General features: G+C 46.3%; 1 protein-coding gene and 1 long non-coding RNA gene across 9 annotated transcripts in view; one reads left to right on the top strand and one right to left on the bottom strand.

Annotated features, from left to right (window-relative positions):
• LOC101925064 (uncharacterized) overlaps window positions 1–6,896 on the bottom strand; it is a 29,015-nt gene extending 22,119 nt beyond the window's left edge. Inside the window, exons 1-2 of the long non-coding RNA XR_010581161.2 lie at window positions 6,733–6,896; window positions 688–1,863 (exon numbers count right to left, since the gene is read on the bottom strand). This is a non-coding gene — a long non-coding RNA (uncharacterized lncRNA). The remainder of the gene's footprint in view (window positions 1–687; window positions 1,864–6,732) is intronic.
• Window positions 6,897–7,259: 363 nt separating this feature from the next.
• POLA2 (DNA polymerase alpha 2, accessory subunit) overlaps window positions 7,260–25,088 on the top strand; it is a 39,611-nt gene continuing 21,782 nt past the window's right edge. For 3 of the 8 annotated variants that reach the window (XM_045372127.2, XM_045372126.2, XM_015434472.3), the window contains exons 1-5: window positions 7,260–7,688; window positions 12,487–12,611; window positions 13,405–13,496; window positions 15,258–15,315; window positions 22,809–22,915. In XM_045372127.2, coding sequence (XP_045228062.1) covers window positions 7,610–7,688; window positions 12,487–12,611; window positions 13,405–13,496; window positions 15,258–15,315; window positions 22,809–22,915 — 461 coding nt within the window. In that variant the 5' untranslated portion in view covers window positions 7,260–7,609. Of the gene's footprint in view, window positions 7,689–12,486; window positions 12,612–13,404; window positions 13,497–15,257; window positions 15,316–15,771; window positions 15,917–22,808; window positions 22,916–25,088 lie in introns of all 8 variants that reach the window. The other 5 variants (XM_074013219.1, XM_074013218.1, XM_074013216.1 and 2 more) reach the window with 3 other exon arrangements.

Here is a 25,088-nt window from a genome sequence, read left to right as displayed (position 1 = left end):
GTCTCTACTAAAAAATACAAAAAACTAGCCAGGCGAGGTGGCGGGCGCCTGTAGTCCCAGCTACTCGGGAGGCTGAGGCAGGAGAATGGCGTAAACCCGGGAGGCGGAGCTTGCAGTGAGCCAAGATCCAGCCACTGCACTCCAGCCTGGGCGACAGAGCGAGACTCCGTCTCAAAAAAAAAAAAAAGAATAAACCCTAAATCTAAAAGTGGTTCATCGTGCCTTGCAGGTCAAATCAGTCAGGTGAATCCTTTCCAGAAGGTTTTCAATTTACTTTGCCCAGATCCATCAGAGGAATCACTTTCCACGGCAGCTACAGCCTTACAAAAATGTCTTTTTTTTTTTTTTTTTTTTTGAGATGGAGTCTTGCTCTGTTGCCGAGGCTGGAGTGCAGTGGCACGATCTCAGCTCACTGCAACCTCCGCCTCCCAGGTTCAGGCAATTCTCCTGCCTCAGCCTCCCAAGCAGGTGGGATTACAGGCGCCCACCACATCCGGATAATTTTTGTATTTTTAATAGAGACAGGGTTTCACCATGTTGGCCAGGATGGCTTCGAACTCCTGACCTCAAGTGATCCGCCCGCCTCAGTATCCCAAAGTTCTGGGATTACAGGCCTGAGCCACCGCGCACGGCCACAAAATGTATTTCTTAAATAATAAAACTTAAGAGTTGAAATTATTCCTTCACCTGCTGCAGAATGGATGTTGTGTTCACAGGCGTGAAAACATTCATCTCCGTGCGCATCTCCATCAGATGTCTCGGGTGACCAGGTCCATTGTCAATGAGCAGTAATGTTTGAAAGGAATCTTTTTTTTCTGAGCAACAGGTGTCAACAGTGGGTTTAAAAAGATTTAGCAGGGCCAGGTGCCGTGGCTCATGCCTGTAATCCTAGCACTTTGGGAGGCTGAGGCGGGCAGATCACGTGGTTCTAGGCTCTAGATTTAGTCTCTACTGTCTAACTAGGTTGTCACTGCCACATGTAGCTATAGACATTTTTTAAATTAGTTAAAACTACATGAAATTTAAAATGTAATTCCTCAGCTTCTCTAGCCCCACTCCAAGTGTTCAGTAGCCATATAGGGCGGGCAGCTACCGAATCCAGCGGCACACATCTAGAACATTTCCACCACTGCCCTCCTCTCGCGGCTTCTGCTCCAGCGTTGGTCCTACTGAGGCACTGGCACAAAGACTCCCTCATTTGCAAGAGAAGCCCCACTCCTAAAGAGTCCTAAATGCTTTTAACACATAAGGTAATGCATGGTGAATATGGCTGTTATGGGTGATGTCCTACCATTCTAGACGAAGTTCTGTGCAAGAGAGGGTGACTATGCAGAATTGCAAAAGAAGGAAAACAGTTTAAATAATGTGTCCATTGTTATCTCCTTGGGGCCACCCTTCTTGTGTTCCCAGGACTACTTCTCTCTTAGCAAGCACTCATTCAAGGGCAAGCCAAGGTCAGTTGTCATACAATCCTAGCCCACACCCAGCTCACTCAGGAGAGGAAACCCAGCCAGGTCTCCTGGCTCCCCAGCCAGGGCTGTTCCTAGCACACTCCTCCCTTCTCACAGCGGTCAGCAGGTCTCAGAAGGCTATGGTGAGGATTATAATACAGTCCCACTGAGCAGAAAGGGAGCAACTGAGACGCCCAAGTCCAAAGAAGGGCAGTTCACCAGAGTGGTCCCACCCTGCTGCTGGCTTCAAGTAAAGGGGCCCTCTGGCATTAGCTGGGAACAACTGTGAACACAGCCAGCTTCATGGGCGGGCAACCTGTGCAACTGCATAGAGCCCCGAGTTCAGAAGAGTCCCACACTTGGTTCATGTTCTGCTTGAACTCCTGGCCTCAAGTGATCCACCTGCCTCAGCCTAGAAGAAAAAAGGAAAAAATCTTTGTGATCTTGGGTTATGCAAAATTTCTTAGGAAACAAAAAGCACAAACCATAAAAGAAAAAATGATAAACTGGATTTCATCAAAATTAAAAACATCTCTTCAATGGCCGGGTGCAGTGGTTCACACCTGTAATCCCAGCACTTTGGGAGGCCGAGGCGGACAGATCACTTGAAGTCAGCAGTTCAAGACCAGCCTGGCCAATGTGGTGAAACCCCATCTCTGCTAAAAGTACAAAAATAGCTGGGCGTGGCAGTGGGCACCTACAGTCCCAGCTACTAGGGAGGCTGAGGCAGGAGAATTGCTTGAGCTCGGGGAGGGGAAGTTTGCAGTGAGCCGAGATCGCATTACTGCACTCCAGGCTGGGCAACAGAGCGAGACTCCGTTTCAAAAAAAAAAAAGAGCAAGAAAAAGGCCTCTTGGGTCAGGTTGAGAGGCTTAGTCTTCATCCTAAAAGTAAGAGGAACTCACTGACAGGGTTCTAAGGGGACGAGGAATGCTGACATGATCAGACTTAAATTTTAAGCAGATGACAGTGGCCTCCATAGGGAGAACTATGGGAGGGTGGGAACAGTCATGGCACACAGGGCTGCCTAAGGAGTAAAGATAACTTGGGGGAGGTGGCCAATAAGGTGCCCATCCCAGCTGCTGTTATTATTCCCTCTGAGCTCCCACCACCTTCACCACGGGTCTAACTCAGTGCCTCAGACATAGTAGTAACTCAATAAACAGTTGCTAATAGGTTCAAAGTTCAGAGCATCAGATTTTTTTTCAGACAGAATCTCGCTCTGTCACCCAGGCTGGAGTACAGTGGTGCAGTCTTGGCTCACTGCAACCTCCACCTCTTGGGTTCAAGCGATTCTCCTGCCTCAGCCTCCTAAGTAAGCTGTGATTACAGGCACCCGCCACCATGCCCAGCTAATTTTTGTGTTTTTAGTAGAGATGGGGTTTCCCATGTTGGCCAGGCTGGTCTTGAACTCCTGACCTCAGGCGATCTGCCTGCCTCGGCCTCCCAAAGTGCTGGGATTACAGGCGTGAGTCACCGTGCCCAGCCCAAGCTTTGTTTTTTTTTTTTTTTTTTTTTTTTTTTTGAGACGGAGTCTCGCTGTGTCACCCAGGCTGGAGTGCAGTGGCGCAATCTCGGCTCACTGCAAGCTCCGCCTCCCGGGTTTACGCCATTCTCCTGCCTCAGCCTCCGAGTAGCTGGGACTACAGGCGCCCGCCACCTCGCCCGGCTAGTTTTTTTTTTTGTATTTTTAGTAGAGACGGGGTTTCACCATGTTAGCCAGGATGGTCTCGATCTCCTGACTTCGTGATCCACCCGCCTCGGCCTCCCAAAGTACTGGGATTACAGGCTTGAGCCACCGCGCCCGGCCCAAGCTTTGTTTTTTTAAATCTTGCCTCCCACAATGCAGAAAGCCTTAGTTTCAGATAACAGCATGGGGAAGAAAGAAAATTTGGGAGGAAGAAAATTTGAATAACAACAATATTGATGTTGGCAAGGATGTGAAGAAAAGGGAACTCTTTTTTTTTTTTTTTTTTTGAGGCAGAGTCTTGCTCTGTTGTCCAGGTTGGAGTGCAGTGGCGTAACCTCAGCTCACTGCAATCTCCACCTCCGGGGTTCAGGCAATTCTCCTGCCTCAGCCTCTTGAGTAGCTGGGATTACAGGCGACTGCCACCACGCCTGGCTAATGTTTTTTTTTTTTGAGACAGAATCTCACTCTGTTGCTCAGGCTGGAGTGTAGTGGCATAATCTTGGCTAACTGCAACCTCTGCCTCCCTGGTTCAAGTGATGCTCCTGCCTCAGCCTCCCGAGTAGCTGTGATTACAGGCAACCGCCATCGTACCCGGCTAATTTTTGTATTTTTAGTAGAGACGGGGTTTCACTATGTTGGCCAGGCTGGTCTCGAACTCCTGACCTCGTGATCCACCCGCCTCAGCCTCCCAAAGTCCTGGGATTACAGACGTAAGTCACGTGCCTGGCCACGCCCGGCTAATTTTTTGTATTTTTAGTAGAGACGAGGTTTCACCATGTTGGCCAGGCTGGTCTCAAACTCCTGACCTCAGGTGATCCACCCGCCTCAGCCTCCGAAAGTGCAGATTATGCACTCTTAACCCAATAACACTCATCACACCAAAGGAGGCCATGCTGAAGCCGGTGCCATCAGAAACAGGAAGAAGGCAAGGATGCCTACCGTGATTCAACGACGATTCCAAGGTTTGGTTCAATGCACCAAGACAGGAAAATAAAATGATTAGTAACAATATTTGAGAAGAAGGGAAAAATATATTTTTATTTGTAAATGTTATTATAATCTAGGAAATCTGAGATTCTCCTAAAACATTAATATTAATAAGAGAATTTGGTCAAAGTGAGTGGTTGCAAGAAATATGTCCAAGGCTGGGAGTTGTGGCTCATGCCTGTAATCCCAGCACTTTGGGAGGCTGAGATTGGTGGATCACCTGAGGTCAGAAGCTTGAGGCCAGCCTGGCCAACATGGCGAAACCCCATCTCTACTAAAAATACAAAATTAGCTGGGTGTGGTGGTGGGCACTTGTAATCCCAGCTACTCGGGAGGCTGAGGCACAACAATCGCTTGAATCTGGGAGGCAGAGGTTGCAGTGAGCTGAGATCACTCTACTGCACTCTAGCCTGGGCAACAGAGTGAGACACTGTCTCAGAAACAAAAACAAAAACAAAAACAAAAACAAGCCAGGTGTGGTAGTGCATGCCTGTAGTCCCCGCTACTTAGAAGAGTGAGGTTGGGGGATCACTTGAACCCAGGAGACTGAGGCTGCAAAGAGCTTGATCACACCACTGCACTCCAGCCTGGGCAACAAAGCAAGATCCTGTCTCAAAAAAAAAAAAAAAAAAAAAAAGTAAAATGCTTCAACAGTTTTGGGAAGTTACTGTAAAGCTACTTGGGGCAAACACTACCAAGTGCTTACTTAGTATTAACTCCTTTCTTAGTAACAAAATTTGTATATTGATGGGGTAGCAATGTGTTTCCTCAATAATATTACAATGTAACTTATAAGAAGGCTTTCCCAGCCTCCTTTAAAGATATGGCTATTAAAAAAAATAATAAAAACAAACAAACAAATAAATAAATAAATAAAGATATGGCTATGTGGCTAAAGTCTAAGCAAAAGTGGTTGAGGATTTCTAGAAAGACTCCTCTTCAAAAATGGATAAACAACGGTTTGCAAAAGTCATTTTTTTGTTTCTTTTTTCCATTTTCATTTCATTCCTCTTTTCACTCTCTTTTCTTGTTTATTTGTTTTTAAGTTTTATTTGCCCTTTCTTCTTCCTACTTTCTGCTACCTGGAATGGAATGTGAATCTGATGGCTGGAATTCCAGAAGCCATCTTGTACTATGAGGTGACTGTAAGGATGGAGATTAATTCGAGGACAGTGGAGCAGAAAGATGGAGGCCTGATGAACGTGAAGCCATCATTTTAGCCCTGGGCTACCTATCTCTGAAATTATTTTACCTGACAGAAAAATAAAATTCTGTTTTGTCTCAGCTACTATTGTTTTAGGACTTGGCTATGTCACAGATCTAAAACCCACTTAATTTACTCCTGCAATCAAAATATTATATTGACACAGAAAAGATAACAAATAAATCAGTGGGATAAAACAGAAAATCCAGAAACACATTCAAGTATTTATGGGGACCGGATACATGAAAGATCACAATTCAAGTCAGTTGGAGAAGAATGTTTTATTTACTAAGTATAACTGCTGACATGCTGGCTGTTTGTCAGGAATAAAAAAAAGCTAAATCCTTCCTCACATCACAAACAAGATTAGTTCTAGGTGGATTAGCAAACTAAAGGCAAAACGTAAGTAAAATTAATAAAACAAAAATTAGAAGAATATTTTCATAAGTTTAGGTCGAGGATACCTGATTATACAAAGCAGGAAACCTAAAACCATACAGGAAAATAATTGTACAATGTTGTGTAGAAAAAAAAACACACACACACAAAGCTAAAAGACAGGTTGGGAAAAATACGTATGTAACACATTTGCTATCCATTAGTTACTGCTGATGGTGGGAAACTGCAAACATTTTCCATAAAGAGCCAGATAGTAAACATTTGAGGCTTAAGGGTGTGAAACCTAAAAGAGGTTCATGATGGATCTGGAATGGCTAACTAGGCCTAAATTCAAAATACAGCCAAGCAGCCATTGGCTGACTAGAGGTCACAAGTACTTCAGTTTTGTTTGCTTTCTGAGACACGATCTTGCTCTGTTGCCCAGGCTGGAGTGCAGTGAGGCGATCATGACTCACTGCAGCCTCGACCTCCCGAACTCAAGCAATCCTCCTGCCTCAGCCCCCGGAGTAGCTGAGATCACAGGAACCCGCCACCACCGCCGGCTAATTTTTTGTAGAGAAGGGGTTTCATCGTGTTGCCCAGAATGAACTTGAACTCCTGGGCTCAAGTGATCCGCCCGCCTCAGCCTCCTGAAGTGCTGGGATTACAGGCGTGAGCCACCGCACCCGGCCTGGGACGGGCATTTTTAAGGCTCCTGATACATATTGCTGAATGTTTTCTAGAAACGCTCTACCATCCCACCAGCAGAGTATGACTCCTACGGTAGAGATTTTTGGCTCAAAGAATTAGGATGTATTTTAAGGGGAGAACCCTCTTCTCATCTTACCCCTAACCTCTATCCTTGAGTGACCTACCTTCACTCCCAAGCCTCCAGTCACCCACTGGGAATCTCTACCTGGAAATCCCAGAGGCACTCAAACTTAACGTGTCCACAACTAAATTATTATCTGTCACCTTCCCACCTGATATCCCCCAAAATGCCCCAGATTCAGAAAACATACCCATCACTGTGGCTGGCACCACGGTGATAATCACGATAATAACCATGGCAACCAGATTCCTCACTGAAGCCATTCTTTTAGGATGAACCAAGGGCACAACAGGCAGAGATGACAAGGGGAATGGAGAAGGGGGTACAGTAAGTTTGAGACAGTTGAAGGCACGCGCACGACAGCGCCTGCGCACCACGGAACAGGGCAAAACGGTGACGAACATGCGCCACTGAGCTTCACCGAGCAGCCGATGCCCAGAAAACAGGTATCCGCACACAAACTCAGTTTCCGTGTAGGTAACCCTGGGGCGTTGCGGGTCGCACCCGACTTTCTCGCCCAGTGAGAAAGAACTGCGCAGCTGCCGACTGGCTGGCCGCCAGGCGCGTGCGTAGAGACGCCCACACGCCCGGTGATGCGCACGCGCCCTGGGCCGCGCGTGCGCGCGTCGGGTCCCGGAATGAGCCGGGGAAAGCAAGCGGAAGGGTTGGGGTTGGCTCCCGGTTTCGCGCATGCGTGCGCTGCACAAACCATTTGGCGGGTTTTTCCCGGCCACTCTGTTCTGCCACCGTCACTGAGAAACTCAGCGGTATCTTTTAGGAAGCAGGACGTTCTCTCCAGGAAAGCGTCCTCTCGAGATTTCTGCTCCCTCTATTCAGGGCGTTTGGGGGCCACCCCTTCATTTTTTAAAAAACGTATTTCTCTGTGACCGACGGCCGGGGCCCTCTGACGGTCTGAGGTCTTGCTTGGGCCAGTCACCTCCTGTCACGGTCCGCGGAGGGTGGAAGGATAAGAGGGCGAGGCGCTCATCGCTCGCCAGGCCCGTGGGTTTCTTGGGCACAGGTCGGAGCTGGGTGGGCCGGCTCCCCGGCCCCTGGCTTGGGCGACCATGTCCGCATCCCCCCAGCAGCTGGCGGAGGAGCTGCAGATTTTCGGCCTAGACTGCGAGGAGGCTCTAATTGAGAAATGTGAGTCCGGCACCCCTTCCCGCCCCGCAGCCGTGTTCCACGCTCTCGCCCGAGTTCCTCGGCGCTTAGAACCGAAAGGGGAGCGCTTCCAATTTCCCCCTCCCCTGGAGCGGAGTTCTCGGTGGCTGTGAGAGGAAGAATCAAACTGAGTTTTGAGATTTAGGATGTGGGCACTTTGAAATGCCCACCGGGTACCGCTTGGATGCCAAATCAAAAATACGAATATGCAGCACGATTTTAAACCAACTCGAAGTTCTCGAAAGGCGGAATTGGGATGTGCTAGATCGAGACTAGGCCCCGGTGGCACCTGAGTTTGGGAATTGTTGAGGCCGGGGTAACGGGTAACGAAGCAAGAGATGTGGGGGTTTTGAAATGTAGCTTTTTATTCTTAGCTCCTCCCTTTCCAGCTTACACCTTAAACCTCTGCTGATCCATCAGTTCTCTTATCGGAGCTGTTGGTGGTCTGTGCAAATATGAATCCCTTGAGGTGGATTCCTAAAATTGAATTTGAGCTGTGGAAGGGGCTTTAGGGAGCTTGTTGGCTCCCTCTGTTTATAGATGGAGAAACAGACAAGGAAAGCTGATTGCCTGAGCTGTCTGTGAAGCCAGGTGTCCCGCCGTGGAGTCCCGGGCTGCATCATACGGGTCCATCGTGTTGGTCAAGCTGTAGATCAGTGTAAGGAGTCATTTGAAGCAAAGCCCGGGAGATGTGGAAGTTCTGGAATCCGTGTGAATGTGCACCTGCCTTAACCACTCAACACTTTGAACTTCTTATATATAAAAAGAGAATGAAACATGTTAATTTATGGTGAGAAATTCATTTCAGAAACCAGAATACTTTGTCTTCATGCCCAGTGCCTTCTCTCTCTCTCTTTTTTTTTTTTTTTTTTTTTTTGAGACAGTCTTGCTTTATCACCCAGACTGGAGTGCAGTGGCATGAGCTTGGCTCACTGCAGCCTCCACCTCCCAGGTTCAAGCGACTCTCCTGCCTCATATTCCCAAGTAGCTGGGAATACAGGCGCCCACCACCAGGCCCGGCTAATTTTTTTTTTTTTGTATTTTTAGTAGAGAAGAGGTTTCACAATGTTGGCCAGACTGCTCTCAAACTCCTGACCTCAAGTGATCCACCCACCTTGGCCTCCCAAAGTGCTGGGATTGCAGGCCTGAGCCACCGCACTCCGTCCTTCTCTTTTTGAAAGAAGACTAGCCAGGCGCAGTGGCACACGCCTGTAATCCCAGCACTTTGGGAGGCTGAGGCAGGCGGATAACCTGAGGTCAGGAGTTCGAGACCAGCCTGACCAATATGGAGAAACCCTGTCTCTACTAAAAATACAAAATTAGCCAAGTGTAATGGCACATGCCTGTAATCCCAGCTACTCAGGAGGCTGAGGCAGGAGAATCGCTTGAACCTGCGAGGTGGAGGTTGTGGTGAGCTGAGATCACGCCATTGCACTCTAGCCTGGGCAACAAGAGCGAGACTCCTGTCTCAAAAAAAAAAAAAGAAGACTTAAGTGGAAAACCTGATCATAGTCAGAAATTTATGTGGTAAGCATGAAATCAGCATGAGAGAAATTAGTTATGTGAACCAGATTTGTGAGAAATTAGTTATGTGAACCAGATTTGGGAGAAATTAGTTATGTGAACCAGATTTGTAAAGACTTCAGGCCAAGATGCCAATTGCTTTCATCTCATGTAGAGCGAAATTGGCAATGGCTTTGGAATTGTGGACTTTGGATCATCAGTAACCTCAATGGCACCTTAATGTTTCCTGACAGTAAACCATATTTCCCTGGTGTCTTCCCCCCGCCCCAGACGGAATCTTGCTCTGTTGCCAGGCTGGAGTGCAGTGGTGTGGTCTCAGCTCACTGCAACTTCTGCCTCCTGGGTTCAAGCGATTCTCCTGCTTCAGCCTCCCGAGTAGCTGGGACTACAAGCACGCACCACCATGCCTGGCTAATTTTTTTGTATTTTTAGTAGAGACGGGGTTTTGCCATGTTGGCCAGGATGCTCTCGATCTCCTGACCTCATGATCCGCCCGCCTGGGTCTCCCAAAGTGCTGGGATTACAGACGTGAGCCACAGCGCCTGGCCCTTTTTTTTTTTTTTTTTGAGATGGAGTCTCGCTTTGTCACCCAGGCTGGAGTGCAGTGGCTTGATCTCAGCCACTGCAGCCTCTGCCTCCCGCGTTCCAGTGATTCTCCTGCCACAGCCTCCCGGGTAGCTGGGATTACAGGTACACGCCACCACACCCGGCTACTTTTTGTTGTTGTTTTGTTTTTTTGAGATGGAGTTTCTCTCTTGTCACCCAGGCTGGAGTGCAGTGGTGCAGTCTTGGCTCACTGCAACCTCCACCTCCTGGGTTCAAGAAATTCTCCTGCCTCAGCCTCCTCAGTAACTGGGATTACAGGCACCTGCCACCACACCCGGCTAATTTTTTGTATTTTTAGTAGAGACAGAGTTTCGCCATGTTGAGCAGGCTAGTCTTGAACTCCTGACCTCAGGTGATCATCCCACCTCGGCCTCCCAAAGTGCTGGGATTACAAGTGTGAGCCACCGCGCCTGGCCTACTTTTTGTATTTTTAGTAGAGACAGGGTTTCACCATGTTGGCCAGGCTGGTCTTGAACTCTTGACCTCAGGTGATCCACCCACCCTGGCCTCCAAAAGTGTTGGGATTACAGGCGTGAGCCACGGTGCCAGGTCCCTGGTCTCTTCAGAGTCTTCCAGGTGACTGTTTTCCACCTACTCCTGTAACATCCTTCTCTCCCACCTTCACTCTCAGCTGACAAACTTCTATTTTTTTTTTGCTGAAAAAAATAGAAGATTAGAAAACTTCCATCAGCAACCACCATTACGTCTCACTGACCCATATCTGTGACATATACCTAGCCTTCTTTCCTATTACAATGAAAAAATTCTCCATATTCCTAGCAAAATCCAAGCCCTCCACTTGAGTCCTAAACCCCATTCCTTCTGACGCAATTAAGGACATCACAGGTAATTCTCCTGTCTTACGTATTTTCTATTTTTCTTGCTACAAGATTTTTTTCCTACTAGTATAGAAATGTGCTTCCATCTTGCCTTTAAAATACTCTGTTGACCCTACTTCCCACTTGAGTTCTCTCCTTCCCAATTGGAGCAGACTTCAAAAGGGTCGGCCAGGTGCGGTGGCTCATACCTGTGATTCCAGCACTTTGGGAGCCCGAGGAGGGCAGATCACAAGGTCAAGAGATCGAGACCATCCTGGCCAACATGGTGAAACCTCGTCTTTACTGAAAATACAAAAATTAGCTGGGCATGGTGGCTCATGCCTGTAGTCCCAGCTACTCGGCAGGCTGAGACAGGAGAATTGCTTGAATCAGGGAGGTGGAGGTTGCAGTGAGCTGAGATCGTGCCACTGCATTTCAACCTGGTGACAGAGCAAGACTCTGTCTCAAAAAAAAAAAAAAAAAGGTGGGGGGGGCTTGCCATCTTTAAATGTTTCCTCCTTAAATCCATTTCAATAAGTTCATTTGTTGCCACCACTTCACTGAAGCTTCTCTACTCAAGGTTACCAGTGACCTTCACCTTGCTAAAACCAGTGATGAATTTTCAGTCCTCATCTTGAATTAGCAATTAGCACCAGCACTTGACACTATCATTTTTTCTTTTTTTAAAACACATTTTTCTCTTAGCTTCTTAGACACTACTAGTTTTTTTTTTTTCTTTTTTTTTCTGAGACAGGGTCTTGCTCTGTTACCCAGGCTGGAGTATAATGGGCAAATCACAGCTCACTGCAGCCTCAACCTCCTTGGCTCAAGCAATCCTTCCACCTCAGCCCCCAAGTAGCTGGAACTACAGGCACAAGCCACCAAGCCCAGCTAAGTTTTGTATTTTTTATAGAAACAGGGTTTCACTGTGTTGCCCAGTCTGGTCTCGAACTCCTGGGCTCAACCAGTATGCCCACCTCAACCTCACAAAGTGCTGGGATTACAGGCATGAGCCACTGCGCCTGGCTTACTGCTAGTTTTTCTTAAGCTTTGCTGGTGTCACCACTTCTCAGGCTTTGCGGATTCATCCTCAGAGGCCCTAAGGCACCCCAAGACTCAAGCCTGGGATCTTTTCTCCCTTCTAGATACGCTTGCTCCCTTGGTGATCTCACCCGGAATCTCCTAGCTTTAGTATCCCATGTATTTACTGATGGTTCCCAAATTTATACCTCTGCCCACACCGCTTGCCTGAACTACAGGCTGGCTTGTTCAACAGCCTGCTGTCTTCAGTTGGATGTCTAAATGGCACCTCAGACTCTGCATGTCTAAAACTAAGCTCCTAGTATCTCCTCTCTCTCCTCAGAGTAGTGCCTCCGGCTCTTTTCCCCATCTCAGTTAATAGGGACGCCACTCTTCCTGTTGCGCAGGCTAAAAATATCAGCATCATCCTTGCCTTGTTTTTCTTATACCTTCAGTTGGCAGATCCCACTGGCTTCACTTCCAGTATGTAAAGTCCTGTCCAGAGTCCAGCCACTTCTCACCATCTCCACTGCCACCACCTTGATCCAAGCTACCATCATCTCTCACCTGGGCCTTTCCATGATTCTTTAATTGGTCCCACTGATTCTTCCCTTGTCCCCTTCTGTTTCCCCCCAATAGTGAGCTTTGTGAGGACAAGGATGCTTCTGTTTTCTCATTGCCCAAAACAGTGCCTGGCACTAATAGATTCTGAGTAAACGCTGATTGAGTAAACCAGGATTATTTTTGCTTTTCTAGGTGAAAGTTTTGACAAATGAACTAAGTTTTTACTTGTCCAATTTTCCTTTCTACAGTGGTAGAGCTTTGTGTTCAGTATGGACAGAATGAGGAGGGAATGGTAGGCGAGCTTATAGCCTTCTGCACCAGCACACATAAAGTTGGCCTTACCTCAGAGATCCTGAACTCTTTTGAGCATGAGGTAAGAACAGAATGAAAGCAAACTAATAATGTAATTCTCTATTTCTGCTCTACAGGGGAGGCACTGTGATCTATTGAGAGGAGTGTGGGCTTTCGAGTCAGGCCCAGATTCCAGTCCCAGTGTGAACTTGGACAAACTACTTTATGTTCCTGAGCCTCAGTTTCCTCTTCTGTCATTGGGGCTAATAATCTGTATTTTTTATGATTGTTATAAGAATTAAATGGGGCCAGGCGCTGTGGCTCACGCTTGTAATCCCAGGACTTTGGGAGGCTGAGGCAGGCAGATCACAAGGTCAGGAGTTCAAGACCAGCCTGGCCAACATGGTGAAACCCTGTCTCTACTGAAAATACAAAAATTAGTTGGGCATGGTGGTGGGCGCCTGTAATCCCAGCTACTTGGAAGGCTGAGGAAGGAGAATCGCTTGAACCTAGAGGAGGCAGAGGTTGCAGTGAGCTGAGATCGCGCCACTGCACTCCAGCTTGGGATAGAGCGAGACTCCATCTCAAAGAAAAAAAAAAAAAAAAAGAAAGAGATGAGAATGGACATACAGCACTTAAAACTATCACCCAGCAGGTGATAAGTCTTTACCAAATAGTTGGTATTGTTAGGATTGTTATGTGTTATAGACAGTAATGGGATGTCTTTGTTTTTAGTCTGTATGTATCTTAATTCTTTGAGGAATGTTAGATCTTTGATTATATTTTGAATACCTTTTATTATCTCAAGGCTTTGGAAAACACCTCTGCTACTACTTGACTATGAAGTACAGTGTTCACTATCTTTTCTTTTTCAGTTTCTGAGCAAAAGATTATCAAAAGCCCGGCACAGTGCCTGCAAGGACAGTGGCCATGCGGGAGCTAGAGACATTGTTTCCATTCAAGAGCTGTATCCTTTTCTGCTGAAGGTCTTTTTCACCAAGCTGCGTGTTGCATTTTATAATTTGTCTGTAGTTGCATGTGTAATTTAAACACAATAATAAGGCCGGGCATGGTGGCTCAGACCTGTAATCCCAGCACTTTGGGAGGCCTAGGCAAGCATATCACTTGAGCCTAGCTAGGAATTTGTGACCAACCTGGGCAACAAGGTGAAACCCTGTCTCTACCAAAAGGACAAAATTTTTTATGTGTGTGTGAGTTGGTTTCACTCTTTTTGCCCAGGCTGAAGTGCAATGGTGCAATCTTGGCTCACTGCAACCTCCGCCTCCCGATCTCAAGTGATTCTCCTGCCTCAGCCTCCTGAGTAGCTGGGATTATAGGCACGCACCACCACACCTAGATAATTCTGTAATTTTTTTTGGTAGAGACAGGGTTTCACCATGTTGGCCAGCTGGTCTCGAACTCCTGACCTCAGGTGATCCGCCCACCTAGGCCTCCCAAAGTCCTGGGATTACAGGCGTGAGTCACTGCCTGGCCAAAGTACAAATTAAAAAAAATAATAATAATCTGGCCGTGGTGATGCATGCCTGTAGACGCAGCTAGTTGGTAGGCTGAGGTGGGAGAATCTCTTGAACCTGGAGGGTGGAAGTTGCAGTAAGCTGAGACTAGACCACTGTACTCCAGCCTGGATGACAGAGGAAACCCCATCTCAATAATAATAATAATTGTAAAAATTACCTAATATTTAGATTTCTTTTTTTTTTTTTTTTTTTTTTGAGACGGAGTCTCGCTCTGCTGCCCAGGCTGGAGTGCAGTGGCCGGATCTCAGCTCACTGCAAGCTCCGCCTCCCGGGTTCACGCCATTCTCCTGCCTCAGCCTCCCGAGTAGTTGGGACTACAGGCGCCCGCCACCGCGCCCGGCTAGTTTTCTGTATTTTTTAGTAGAGACGGGGTTTCACCGTGTTATCCAGGATGGTCTCGATCTCCTGACCTCGTGATCCGCCCGTCTTGGCCTCCCAAAGTGCTGGGATTACAGGCTTGAGCCACTGCGCCCGGCCTATTTAGATTTCTTCTAGCAATTAGCCCTTGCCTTATATGAAAGTTTATTATTATTATTATTATTATTTATTTATTTTTTTGAGATGGAGTCTCGCTCTGTCACCCACGCTGGAGTGCAATGGCATGATCTCGGCTCACTGCAAGCTCCGTCTCCCGGGTTCACGCCATTCTCCTGCCTCAGCCTCCGGAGTAGCTGCGACTACAGGCGCCAACCACCACGCCCGGCTAATTTTCTGTATTTTTTTTTTTTTAGTAGAGACGGGGTTTCACCATGTTAACCAGGATGGTCTCTGTCTCCTGACCTCGTGATCTGCCCACCTCAACCTCCCTAAGTGCTGGGATTACAGGCATTAGCCACCGCGCCCGGCGATTTTTTTTTTTTTTTTTTTTTTTTTTGAGACGGAGTCTCGCTCTGTCACCCAGGCTGGAGTGCAGTGGCCGGATCTCAGCTCACTGCAAGCTCCGCCTCCCGGGTTTACGCCGTTCTCCTGCCTCAGCCTCCCGAGTAGCTGGGACTACAGGCGCCCGCCACCTCGCCCGGCTAGTTTTTTTGTATTTTTTAGTAGAGACGGGGTTTCACCGTGTTAGCGGGGATCGTCTCTCGATCTCCTGGCCTCGTGATCCGCCCGTCTCGGCCTCCCAAAGTGCTGGGATTACAGGCTTGAGCCACCGCGCCCGGCCGATTATTGTTTTTCTTAACCAGTGTTCTTAGAATTGAAGTGGAAGAAGAAGAGGAAATTCTCTTGAACTCTTACACCACACCCTCAAAGGTAAGTAAACAGTGTTTGGACATCGCATTTTACAAGTAACATTTTAAAATAGGTTATCACAACATTTGAAGATCGGAGGGAAAAAAATCAACCACTCTCATGCATTTGCTACTATATTTCCACTTACACATCTTCCTTTCTGATCATATGTCTAAATGTTTTACATAATGGCAGTCCTTATAAACATATAGTTATCCTGCTTTTCTTAGCACAAAATAAAACATTTCTATAAATATAATTTCTCCATAATTGCCCTTTTTAAATAGTTGCATAGTTTTATACTATAATTGAATAATTCAGTTCTGTGTTGGATCCCAGTGTGAAAGGTCAAGTAGAGTAGTGGAAAAGCATTGCCTTCAAAGTCTGAGTCAGAAGACCTGGGTGACCTGGAGTGAGTGAGTTGTTTTATCTCTCTGAGCCAGTTTCCTTATCCATAATATCAGGATATTCATTCAGTTATACAGCAACAACTATATACTGCACTAGGACACTGGGTAAACAGTGGTGAACGAAACAGACATGGATGGGCTCTGCCCTCAAGAAGCTGACAGCCAGTGCACAACATCCCCCATCTTGGAGGGCCTGAAGAGGAAATAAATAGGTAAAGTATCAGGCCCTGTGCAATGTATTCAGTAATAGTAATTATTCTTTATACTAACTAAATAAGTTCATAAAAATTCATAAACATGGAGTGAGCCTTAATTATTCAAAGTAAATTACATCATAAGAAAGATGTAATTTACATTGCCCTACGCAATGTATTCAGTAATGGTAATTATTCCGTTTTTTGTTTTTGTTTTTTTTTTTTTTTTTTGAGACGGAGTCTCGCTCTGTCGCCCAGGCTGGAGTGCAGTGGCCGGATCTCAGCTCACTGCAAGCTCCGCCTCCCGGGTTCGGGCCATTCTCCTGTCTCAGCCTCCTGAGTAGCTGGGACTACAGGCGCCCGCCACCTCGCCTGGCTAGTTTTTTTTTTGTATTTTTTAGTAGAGACGGGGTTTCACCGTGTTAGCCAGGATGGTCTCGATCTCCTGACCTAGTGATCCGCCCGTCTCGGCCTCCCAAAGTGCTGGGATTACAGGCTTGAGCCACCGCGCCCGGCCATTCCGTTTTTTTTTTGCAACAGAGTTTTCCTCTTGTCGCTCAGCTGGAGTGCAATGGCACGATCTCGGGTCACTGCAACCTCTGCCTCCTGGGTTCAAGCAATTCTCCTGCCTCAGCCTCCCGAGTAGCTGGGATTATAGGCGCGCGCTACTACGGCCAGCTAATTTTTGTATTTTTAGTAGAGATGGGGTTTCACCATGTCAGCCAGGCTGGTCTCGAACTCCTCACCTCAGGTGATCCATCTGCCTCGGCCTCCCAAAGTGTTGGGATTACAGGCGTGAGCCACCGTGCCCAGCCCAGTAATTATTCTTTATACTAACTAAATAAATTTGTAGAAATTCACAAACATGGAGGGAGCTTTAATTATTCAAAGTAAATTACATCATAAGAAAGAAGGTAAGGGCTGGGTGCAGTGGCTCATGCCTGTAATCCCAGCACTCTGGGAGACCAAGGCAGGAGGATCAGTGACCAGAGATCATGCCACTTCTCTACAGCCTGGGTGACAAAGTGAGACCCTGTCTCAAGAAGAAAGAAGGTAAATAGATTTGCCTGTGGAGAGTAAGAGGGTCAAAAATGTGCCCCATGAAGTTGCTAGCACAAAACCAGGTACATATAATATTAAAAGAAATAATGAGGTGTTTGTTAGAGTTTCTTAAGATTGGAGAGACTGTAACTCATTTGATTTTCCCCCTAAAGTGGTTTTCCGAGTCCATATCCCAGTGAAGGACACCTCCCTTCTTCCATTGGCTCAGGCCAAGAACCTTGGAGACCTCCTTAAATCCTTTTTCTCTCACACTCCACGTCCAACTTAGCTACCAGTCCTGACATCCCTCTCCAGGATCTGGCCACCTCTCACCATTTCCACTGCCACTACCAGGTCCACAGCATCATTGTCTCCTGAATGATTGGGACAGCCTCCTAACTAGTCCGTTGGCTTCTTTCTGCCGTGTCCGCCTCTAACCAGCTCTCCACCCAGCAGCCAGGGTGCTCCTTTCCAACGAAAGGTCAGGTTTTCTTGCTCATATCTCTCCCGCTGACTTTTCATCTTTCCTCCTAATACCCAAAGTTTGAACCAGCCTGTGTGAGGTTCTGTAGGAGCTGGCCCCTCCTCCTTCTGTCCTCTTTCCCTGCTGCCCCTTGCTCTCTGCTTCTGCCATGCCAAATATGGGTCCATTTCCTGTGTCTCCTCGTCAGAGGGAACAAGCCTGCCTAAAAGAACAAAACCCTTTCTCTGTTTTATTTTCTTGCTTTGTTTTTCTCATTATTCTCTTGCTTTATTACCACCAAACATGTTTTTTTTTTTTTTTTTTTTGAGACGGAGTCTCGCTGTGTCGCCAGGGCTGGAGTGCAGTGGCCGGATCTCAGCTCACTGCAAGCTCCGCCTCCAGGGTTTACGCCATTCTCCTGCCTCATCCTCCCGAGTAGCTGGGACTACAGGCGCCCGCCATCTCGCCCGGCTAGTTTTTTGTATTTTTTAGTAGAGACGGGGGTTTCACCGTGTTAGCCAGGATGGTCGCGATCTCCTGACCTCGTGATCCACCCGTCTCGGCCTCCCAAAGTGCTGGGATTACAGGCTTGAGCCACCGTGCCCGGCCCACCAAACATGTTATATAGTTACTTTTTTGTTTTGGTTGGCCTTCCCTCCATTAGATGGAAGCTCCTTGAGAATAGAGACTTTGTTTTTACTTGCTGCTGTTTTCCCAGCACCCTGGCACATTAATAGTTGTTAAAAGACCTCTGAATAAGGGAGTGTGGTTGACTCTCCAAATAGGGTCTCAATTGCAATACCAATGGGACCACCACAGTTTTATCTGGTTGTCAGCTTCACAGATCCAGAATTTTATCTAATTTGTCTATGTATCCAGAATTGATCATATTCTTGGAGTCTGACTCATGCTAACCCAGCTGTCAGTAGACTGATGAGTAAGCCAGGTACAAATTTGCTTATTTTACTGTTCAAGTAGATACCCTTTCAATGACTGAAATCCCATATTTAGGCTATCCCATTCCTGCTATGGAGATACTTAAGAGACTAAATTGTGAATCAAAGTTTGTGACTGTGAGGCTGGGTGCAGTGGCTCATGCCTGTAATCCCAGCACTCTGGGAGACTGAAGCAGGTGGATCATTTGAGGTCAGGAGTTTGAGACCAGTGAAACCCCATCTCTACTCAAAATAAAAAATTAGCTGGGCATGGTGGTGGGTGCCTATAATCCCAGCTACTCAGGAGGCTGAGGCAGGAGAATTGCTTAAACTTGGGAGGCGGAGGTTGCACTGAGCCCAGATCACACCACTGCACTCCAGGCTGGGCGACAGAGAGAGACTCCGTCTCAAGAAAAAAAAAAAAAAGAAAAAAAGTTTGTGACTGAATTCCACGCTAAATGAGTTGGATTGAAATGTTAAGCAAACATTATGTGTCTGGACTAGAGATACATAAAATGCTTAGAACAGTACCCATCATGTGGAAATTATTCAGTCACTGTTAGGCCATGCATCAATGGCAGCATGATAAAATAGTCAAAGTGTGGCCAGGCGTGGTGGCTCACACCTGTAATCCCAGCACTTTGGGAGGCCAAGGTGGACAGATCACCTGAGGTCAGGAGTTCGAGACCAGCATGGCCACCGTGGTGAAACCGCATCTCTACAAAAGTACAAAAATTAGCTGGGCATGATGGCAGGTGCCTGTAATCCCAGCTACTCGAGAGGCTGAGACGGAAGAATCACTTGAACCCGGGAGGTGGAGGTTGCAGTGAGCTGAGATCGTGCCATTGCACTCCAGCCTGGGCGAGAGAGTGAGACTCCATCTCAAAAAAAAAAAAAAAAAAGACAAAGTGTGAAGGTTGGCTTTTCCATACAAACAGTGCCAGGCTGAGGTTGCCTGACCCTCAGGTCTTAGGAACAGGTGTCCTTCTGCTATAAAGGTAAATATGATATGTCAGTGATTTTAGCTTATCACTATTAAATATTCCTGTGCAATTGACAGCTGTTCTTTTGCTTCCGTGTTCACCATAAATCTGCTGATGATTTGGCTGCCATGTCCCTGTCTAACAGGGAGAGAATGCGTTAGCCTGGTGATTTGACGTTACCATACCCTGGCCAGTTATATTTCTAGTAAATTAATAAACTGGTTATAATTTGATTTTCTCTGTGGGTGTGAGAATGTGCTTACCCTAGGATATGAAAATATGGTACTATTGCTGACTACATTTATCATTAAAAATGATGAAACCGCCCACCGCGGTGGCTCACGCCAGTAATCTCAACACTTTGGGAGGCCAAGAAGAGGGAATCACCTGAGGTCAGGAGTTCAAGACCAGCCTGGCCAACATGGTGAAACCCTGTCTCTACTAAAAATAGAAAAATATTAGCTGGGCGTGGCAGCGGGCGCCTATAATCCTGGCTATCCGGGAGGCTGAGGCAGGAGAATTGCTTGAACCCGGGAGGCAGAAGTTGCAGTGAGCCGAGATCGCGCCACTGCACTCCAGCCTGGGCAATCAGAGCAAAACTCCATTTAAAAAAAAAAAAGAGAGAGAAAGAAAGGAAGGATGAAACTAGCCAGGCATGGTGGCTTATGCTTGTAATCTTAGCACTTTGGGAGGCCGAGGTGGGTGGATCACCTGAGATCAGGAGTTCGAGACCAGCCTGGCCAAAATGGCAAAACCCCATCTCTGCTAAAAATACAAAAATTATCCTAGCATGGTGGCACATGCCTGTAATCCCAGCTACTCGGGAGGCTGAGGCAGGAGAATTGCCTGAACCCAGGAGACGGAGGTTGCAGTGAGCTGAGATCATGCCACTGCACTCCACCCTGGGCGACCCTCCGTCTCAAAAAAAAAAGAAAAAATGATGAAACCAGCATTAAGTGTTAATAATGAATCTTATGAGCTTGGTTAAAGGGGGTGCATCTTTGAGAACTGGGACTGGAGTTGGTGAACACTATTGGATTTCAGCCCTAAGGCTGAGGACCGGAACACCAGACTGTGCCTTGTTTACCAAAGTGCTGTCACCTTGCCACATCCTGCGAGACAGACTGTCATTCTCTCGAAATATCCCTGCCCCACAACATTGGCCCCAGAGTGTTGTAGCCGACTGTATATTAGGAGAATCTTTTGGAGGGATAGTTTGAGAAAATATATTCAAATTATAGAATCTCTTTTTTAATTATAAAAAAAATAAAGACACGGTGTCACTGTGTTGCTCAGGCTCAGGCTGGTCTTGAACTCCTGAGCTCAAGTGATCCATCTGCCTCGGCCTCCCAAAATGCTAGGATTACAGGCATAAGCCACCATCCCTGGCCAAATTCATAAAATCTTTTTCTATCCTTTGACCCAGTAATTCTCCCTAGAGGGGAAAAAAAAAATCTCTTCTGAAGAAATAATTCAAATTATGGGAAAAGCTCTATGCATGACGATATGCATCTTAGCATTATTTTATTTTTTAATTTAAAATCTTAATTTGCCAAATCACTTTTCACCTAAGAATCAGCATTATTTGTAATCACTGAAAAATCACAAACAACCCATAATCCAGCAATTGAGAATTATGTAAATCGTTGTAGATCAATTTAAGCAAATAACACAGCTACTAAAAAGGATAAAGACCTGTAATCCCAGCACTTTGGGAGGCCGAGGCAGGTGGATCATCTGAGATCAGGAGTTCGAGACCAGCCTGACCAACATGGCAAAACTCCCATCTCTACTAGAAATACAAAATTAGCTGGGCGTGGTGGCACATGCCTGTAGTCCCAGCTACTCAAGAGGCTGAGGCCGGAGAATGACTTGAACCTGGGAGGTGGAGTTGCGGTGAGCCGAGGTTGCAGTGAGCTGAGATCGTGCATTGCACTCCAGCCTGGGCAACAAGAGCGAAGTGAAACTCCGTCTCAGAAAAAAAAAAAAGGAAAAAGATTGGGCCAAGTGCAGTAGCTCATATGTATAATTCCAGCATTTTGGGAGGCCGAGGCAGGTGGATCACTTGAGGTCAGGAGTTCGAGACCAGCCTGGCCAACATGACAAAACCCCATCTCTACTAAAGATACAAAAATTAGCTGGGTGTGATGGCGGGCACCTGTAATCCCAGCTACTTGAGAGGCTGAGGCAGCAGAATCGCTTGAGCCCAGGAGGCAGAGGTTGTAGTGAGCCGAGATCTTGCCACTGTGCCCAAGCCTGGGTGACAGAGTGACTCCATCTCAAAAAAATATATAACAAAAAAACAGTGTGGGAAAATATTTATTATTAATATAGAGTGAAAAAATCAGCACATAAAATACTTAGGTTTATATTTAAACTAAGATTATGACTAATTTGTATATTTGTAATCTTAATATGCAAATTATCAGCCACCATGCCTGGCTTTTTTTTTTCTCCTCAGATGTGAGGTCTCGCTGTTGCCCAGGCTGGTGTTGAACTCGTGGGCTCAGGTGATCCTCCCACCTTGACCTCCCAGAGTGCTGGGATTACAGGCATGAGCCACCACCCCTGGCCTAGAAAAATATTAAAATACTATTAAGGAATATTCAAAACTGGTTATTATATCAGGATGGTAGAATAAGGGATTTTTTTTTTAATCTATTTTCCATTGCAGCTGCCTAATGATGGTTTTGAATCTGTTCTCTGGCATTCTGTCCTTTAGTTGCTACCAGTTGACCACTCGGCAGTATAACTTCTTAAACTTGCAGCCAGGAGGAGCCCTAGGGTAAGGAAAGCTGCAGACTAGCTGGCTTTCTGGCTGCTATCCAGGCAAGGATTTTGTTTTCTCTATTACAGTTGATTATCCTAGACTTTAGGGAGCAATGGGTCTCTGGACTGTAGGTTTCAGCCTCCATTCTGGGCTTATCTTTGGATTCTTGTTGATGAGTCAAAGGAAAAAAAAAAAAAAAAGGAGTGACCATCAGTGAGGTGTTTGCTGACTCTTCTAGTATGAGCTCAACCTTGTTATCTGTTATCTGCCGGGAGTCATTTCCTTTGAAAATGTGTGGTATACTTTACCAGAGTAAGTAGTAATATCCCATTCCATCTCAGGAAAATGTGTACACGTAGGTCAAAACTATGCATTGTAAAACTCAGATCTGTTTGAAAACAGAGAGGTGGGGACAGAAAGTAAACATACGAAGGATTTGACAGGACAGATTACCAGCCTGGTGGTCCTTTCTGGAAAATGTTTGCTTTCTTGTAATTGCCTTCAAAATAGGGACAGTGTCCTGAATGTTGGTTACAGTTGTTGAAGATTTCTTTTTGAGATTATGCTTGGATGATGGGTCCTTAAAAAGAGAACCCACCCAGTCCTGTTTTGTGCCTTCGTTTGGACATGCTCTCCCTTTTCTTCCAAGGAACTATACACTTAATTAGTATTGGGTCTAGTAGGACTGAGATTTTGTTTTCCTTTTTTTTTTCCCTAGGGTTCTCAGAAGCGAACTATCTCCACCCCAGAAACCCCCCTAACAAAAAGAAGTGTATCAACTCGTAGCCCCCATCAGCTTCTCTCACCATCAAGTTTCTCTCCAAGGTATGGATCATAATTCATTCAAGTGCCATAAAGCTGGCTTCCCCTCCCCTTTCTCTGGCTATCTGAGGAAGGCTAGCAGCAGAGTTATTTATTAACTGTAGGTGGGCATGTACATCTGCAGTGAATTGGCTTGAAAGCCTATTGCTCTCTGCCTTCCTTGCTTTCCCTTTCTTTGTGGAAAATTACTGATTCTTACAGTAATTAAGGAAACTCACTTTCCACCCACTTTTCTAAGGCTCATTTCCTAGATCAGGAACTGATACCTTCTATTGAAAACAACCTGTCTATTCAGAAGTCTAAGAGTCTTAACAGGTCTTGTCAGTAGAGGCAAGTAGGTTTCCACCTGCTTTTGTTGGGTTTCTTTTTCTTTCTTTTCATCTAAAGTTTTTTTTTTGTTTTGTTTTGTTTTGTTTTTAAAGAAAAGCACGTATCTTTGTTCATAATGTTTCGTAAACTGTTTATTGTTTCAAACTCAGGTTACAACTAGTTTCTGAGTTTTCTTGTCACTGTGAATCTGCACTGACTTAATTGGTATTTTGTCCCTCTGCCACCACTGCACATAAATCCACAAAGATCATATGTAATTTTTTAAAATCCGTAAATGACACGTCTCATATTAGAGAATTCCATAGGCAAGTGCTCTGCTGAGTAGATGGGTTTTTAGGAGCTTCCACATCAAGATGAGGCTCAGGAGCAGTAGTATTAACCCTTTAGGGAAACACCAACTGCCAGGAGTCATTACCTCTACTTTGGATCACTTCTAGATGAACCAGAGCTTAAGATTTTTCAACTCTTGGCCGGGCGCGGTGGCTCAAGCCTGTAATCCCAGCACTTTGGGAGGCCGAGACGGGCGGATCACGAGGTCAGGAGATCGAGACCATCCTGGCTAACACTGTGAAACCTCGTCTCTACTAAAAATACAAAAAACTAGCCGGGCGAGGTGGCGGGCGCCTGTAGTCCCAGCTACTCGGGAGGCTGAGGCAGGAGAATGGCGTGAACCCGGGAGGCGGAGCTTGCAGTGAGCTGAGATCCGGCCACTGCACTCCAGTCTGGGCGACAAAGCGAGACTTTGTCTCAACAAAAAAAAAAAAAAAAAAAAGAAAGCTGGTGATAGAAGCTCTGCAGTCATTCAAGGTGAGGGGTTATTGGATTTTTTTTTTCTTTTTTCTTTTGTTTTTTTTTAAGATAGGCTTTCACTCTGTTACCCAGGCTAGAGTGCAGTGGCACAATCATAGGCTCACTGGCCTTCCAGGCTCAGGTGATCCTCCTACCTCAGCCGCCTGCGTAGCTGGGACTACAGGTGTATGCTACAAAGCCCAGCTAATTTTTGTAGAGATGGGGTTTTACCATGTTGCTCAAGCTGGTGTCGAACTCCTGGCCTCAAGCAGTCTGCCCCCCCTTAGCCTCCCAAAGTACTGGGATTACAGGCGTGAGCCAGCGTGCCTGGCGGTATTTGGATTTTGAAGGACAGTTTTACTTTAGGGTGGTCTACTGCTGCTCTGGGGAGTTCTCAGACTTTTTGGAAGAAAGCTTTCTAGGCTTAACAAGAGCATCTTTGCAACCGGGTATGTAGGGATGGCTCTTATGGACATGCCAGCACCATTGCAGGAGTTATATTCTCCAAATGTCAGTACAATGCTCTGAAACCTGTAGATCTGTTTACAGCTGTCCTCATGTGAGCATCTTGCTGCATTAAAGGGCCTGCTGTAATGGATGGCTCATGGAGCTTCCCAGGGAAGAGCTTGGAGAAGTTGGCAAAATGCTGCCTAGTCATTTTTTAATGCACACTAATAAAGCTGACAGCAGAAACTGGTTTTGTAATGTATGAAAGTAACTTCTAAATTATTCAGGTAGAGGTGGCACTGGAGATTGAGATAATTAATTGAGCTCATTTTCTGTAGCCTCTCTGTGAAAAGAAAGAATGATGGCATTAATTGCGATGGTGCCCCACATAAAACTGGTTCCTGCAGAGTTTCAGTGCATTAAACAAAGCCTGTTTTAAATAGAGCTCTGTACGGCGTGTTTACAACCAGAGAATTAGAAGACTTCACTGTTATCTAAGCAGATCGGCAATATCCATGTGTTCTTAGAGGTGTAATTTACCAGTCAGGGAGTGGAAACGTGAGAACTTGGCAGTTGAGCCTAGAAAAATGGGAATGTTTGCATATCACCA

Source organism: Macaca fascicularis, chromosome 14 (assembly GCF_037993035.2).
Source record: "Macaca fascicularis isolate 582-1 chromosome 14, T2T-MFA8v1.1".
NCBI lineage: Eukaryota > Metazoa > Chordata > Mammalia > Primates > Cercopithecidae > Macaca > Macaca fascicularis.
The sequence above is the reverse complement of the archived record's forward strand: the minus strand, read 5'-3'. Positions and strand labels throughout refer to the sequence as shown.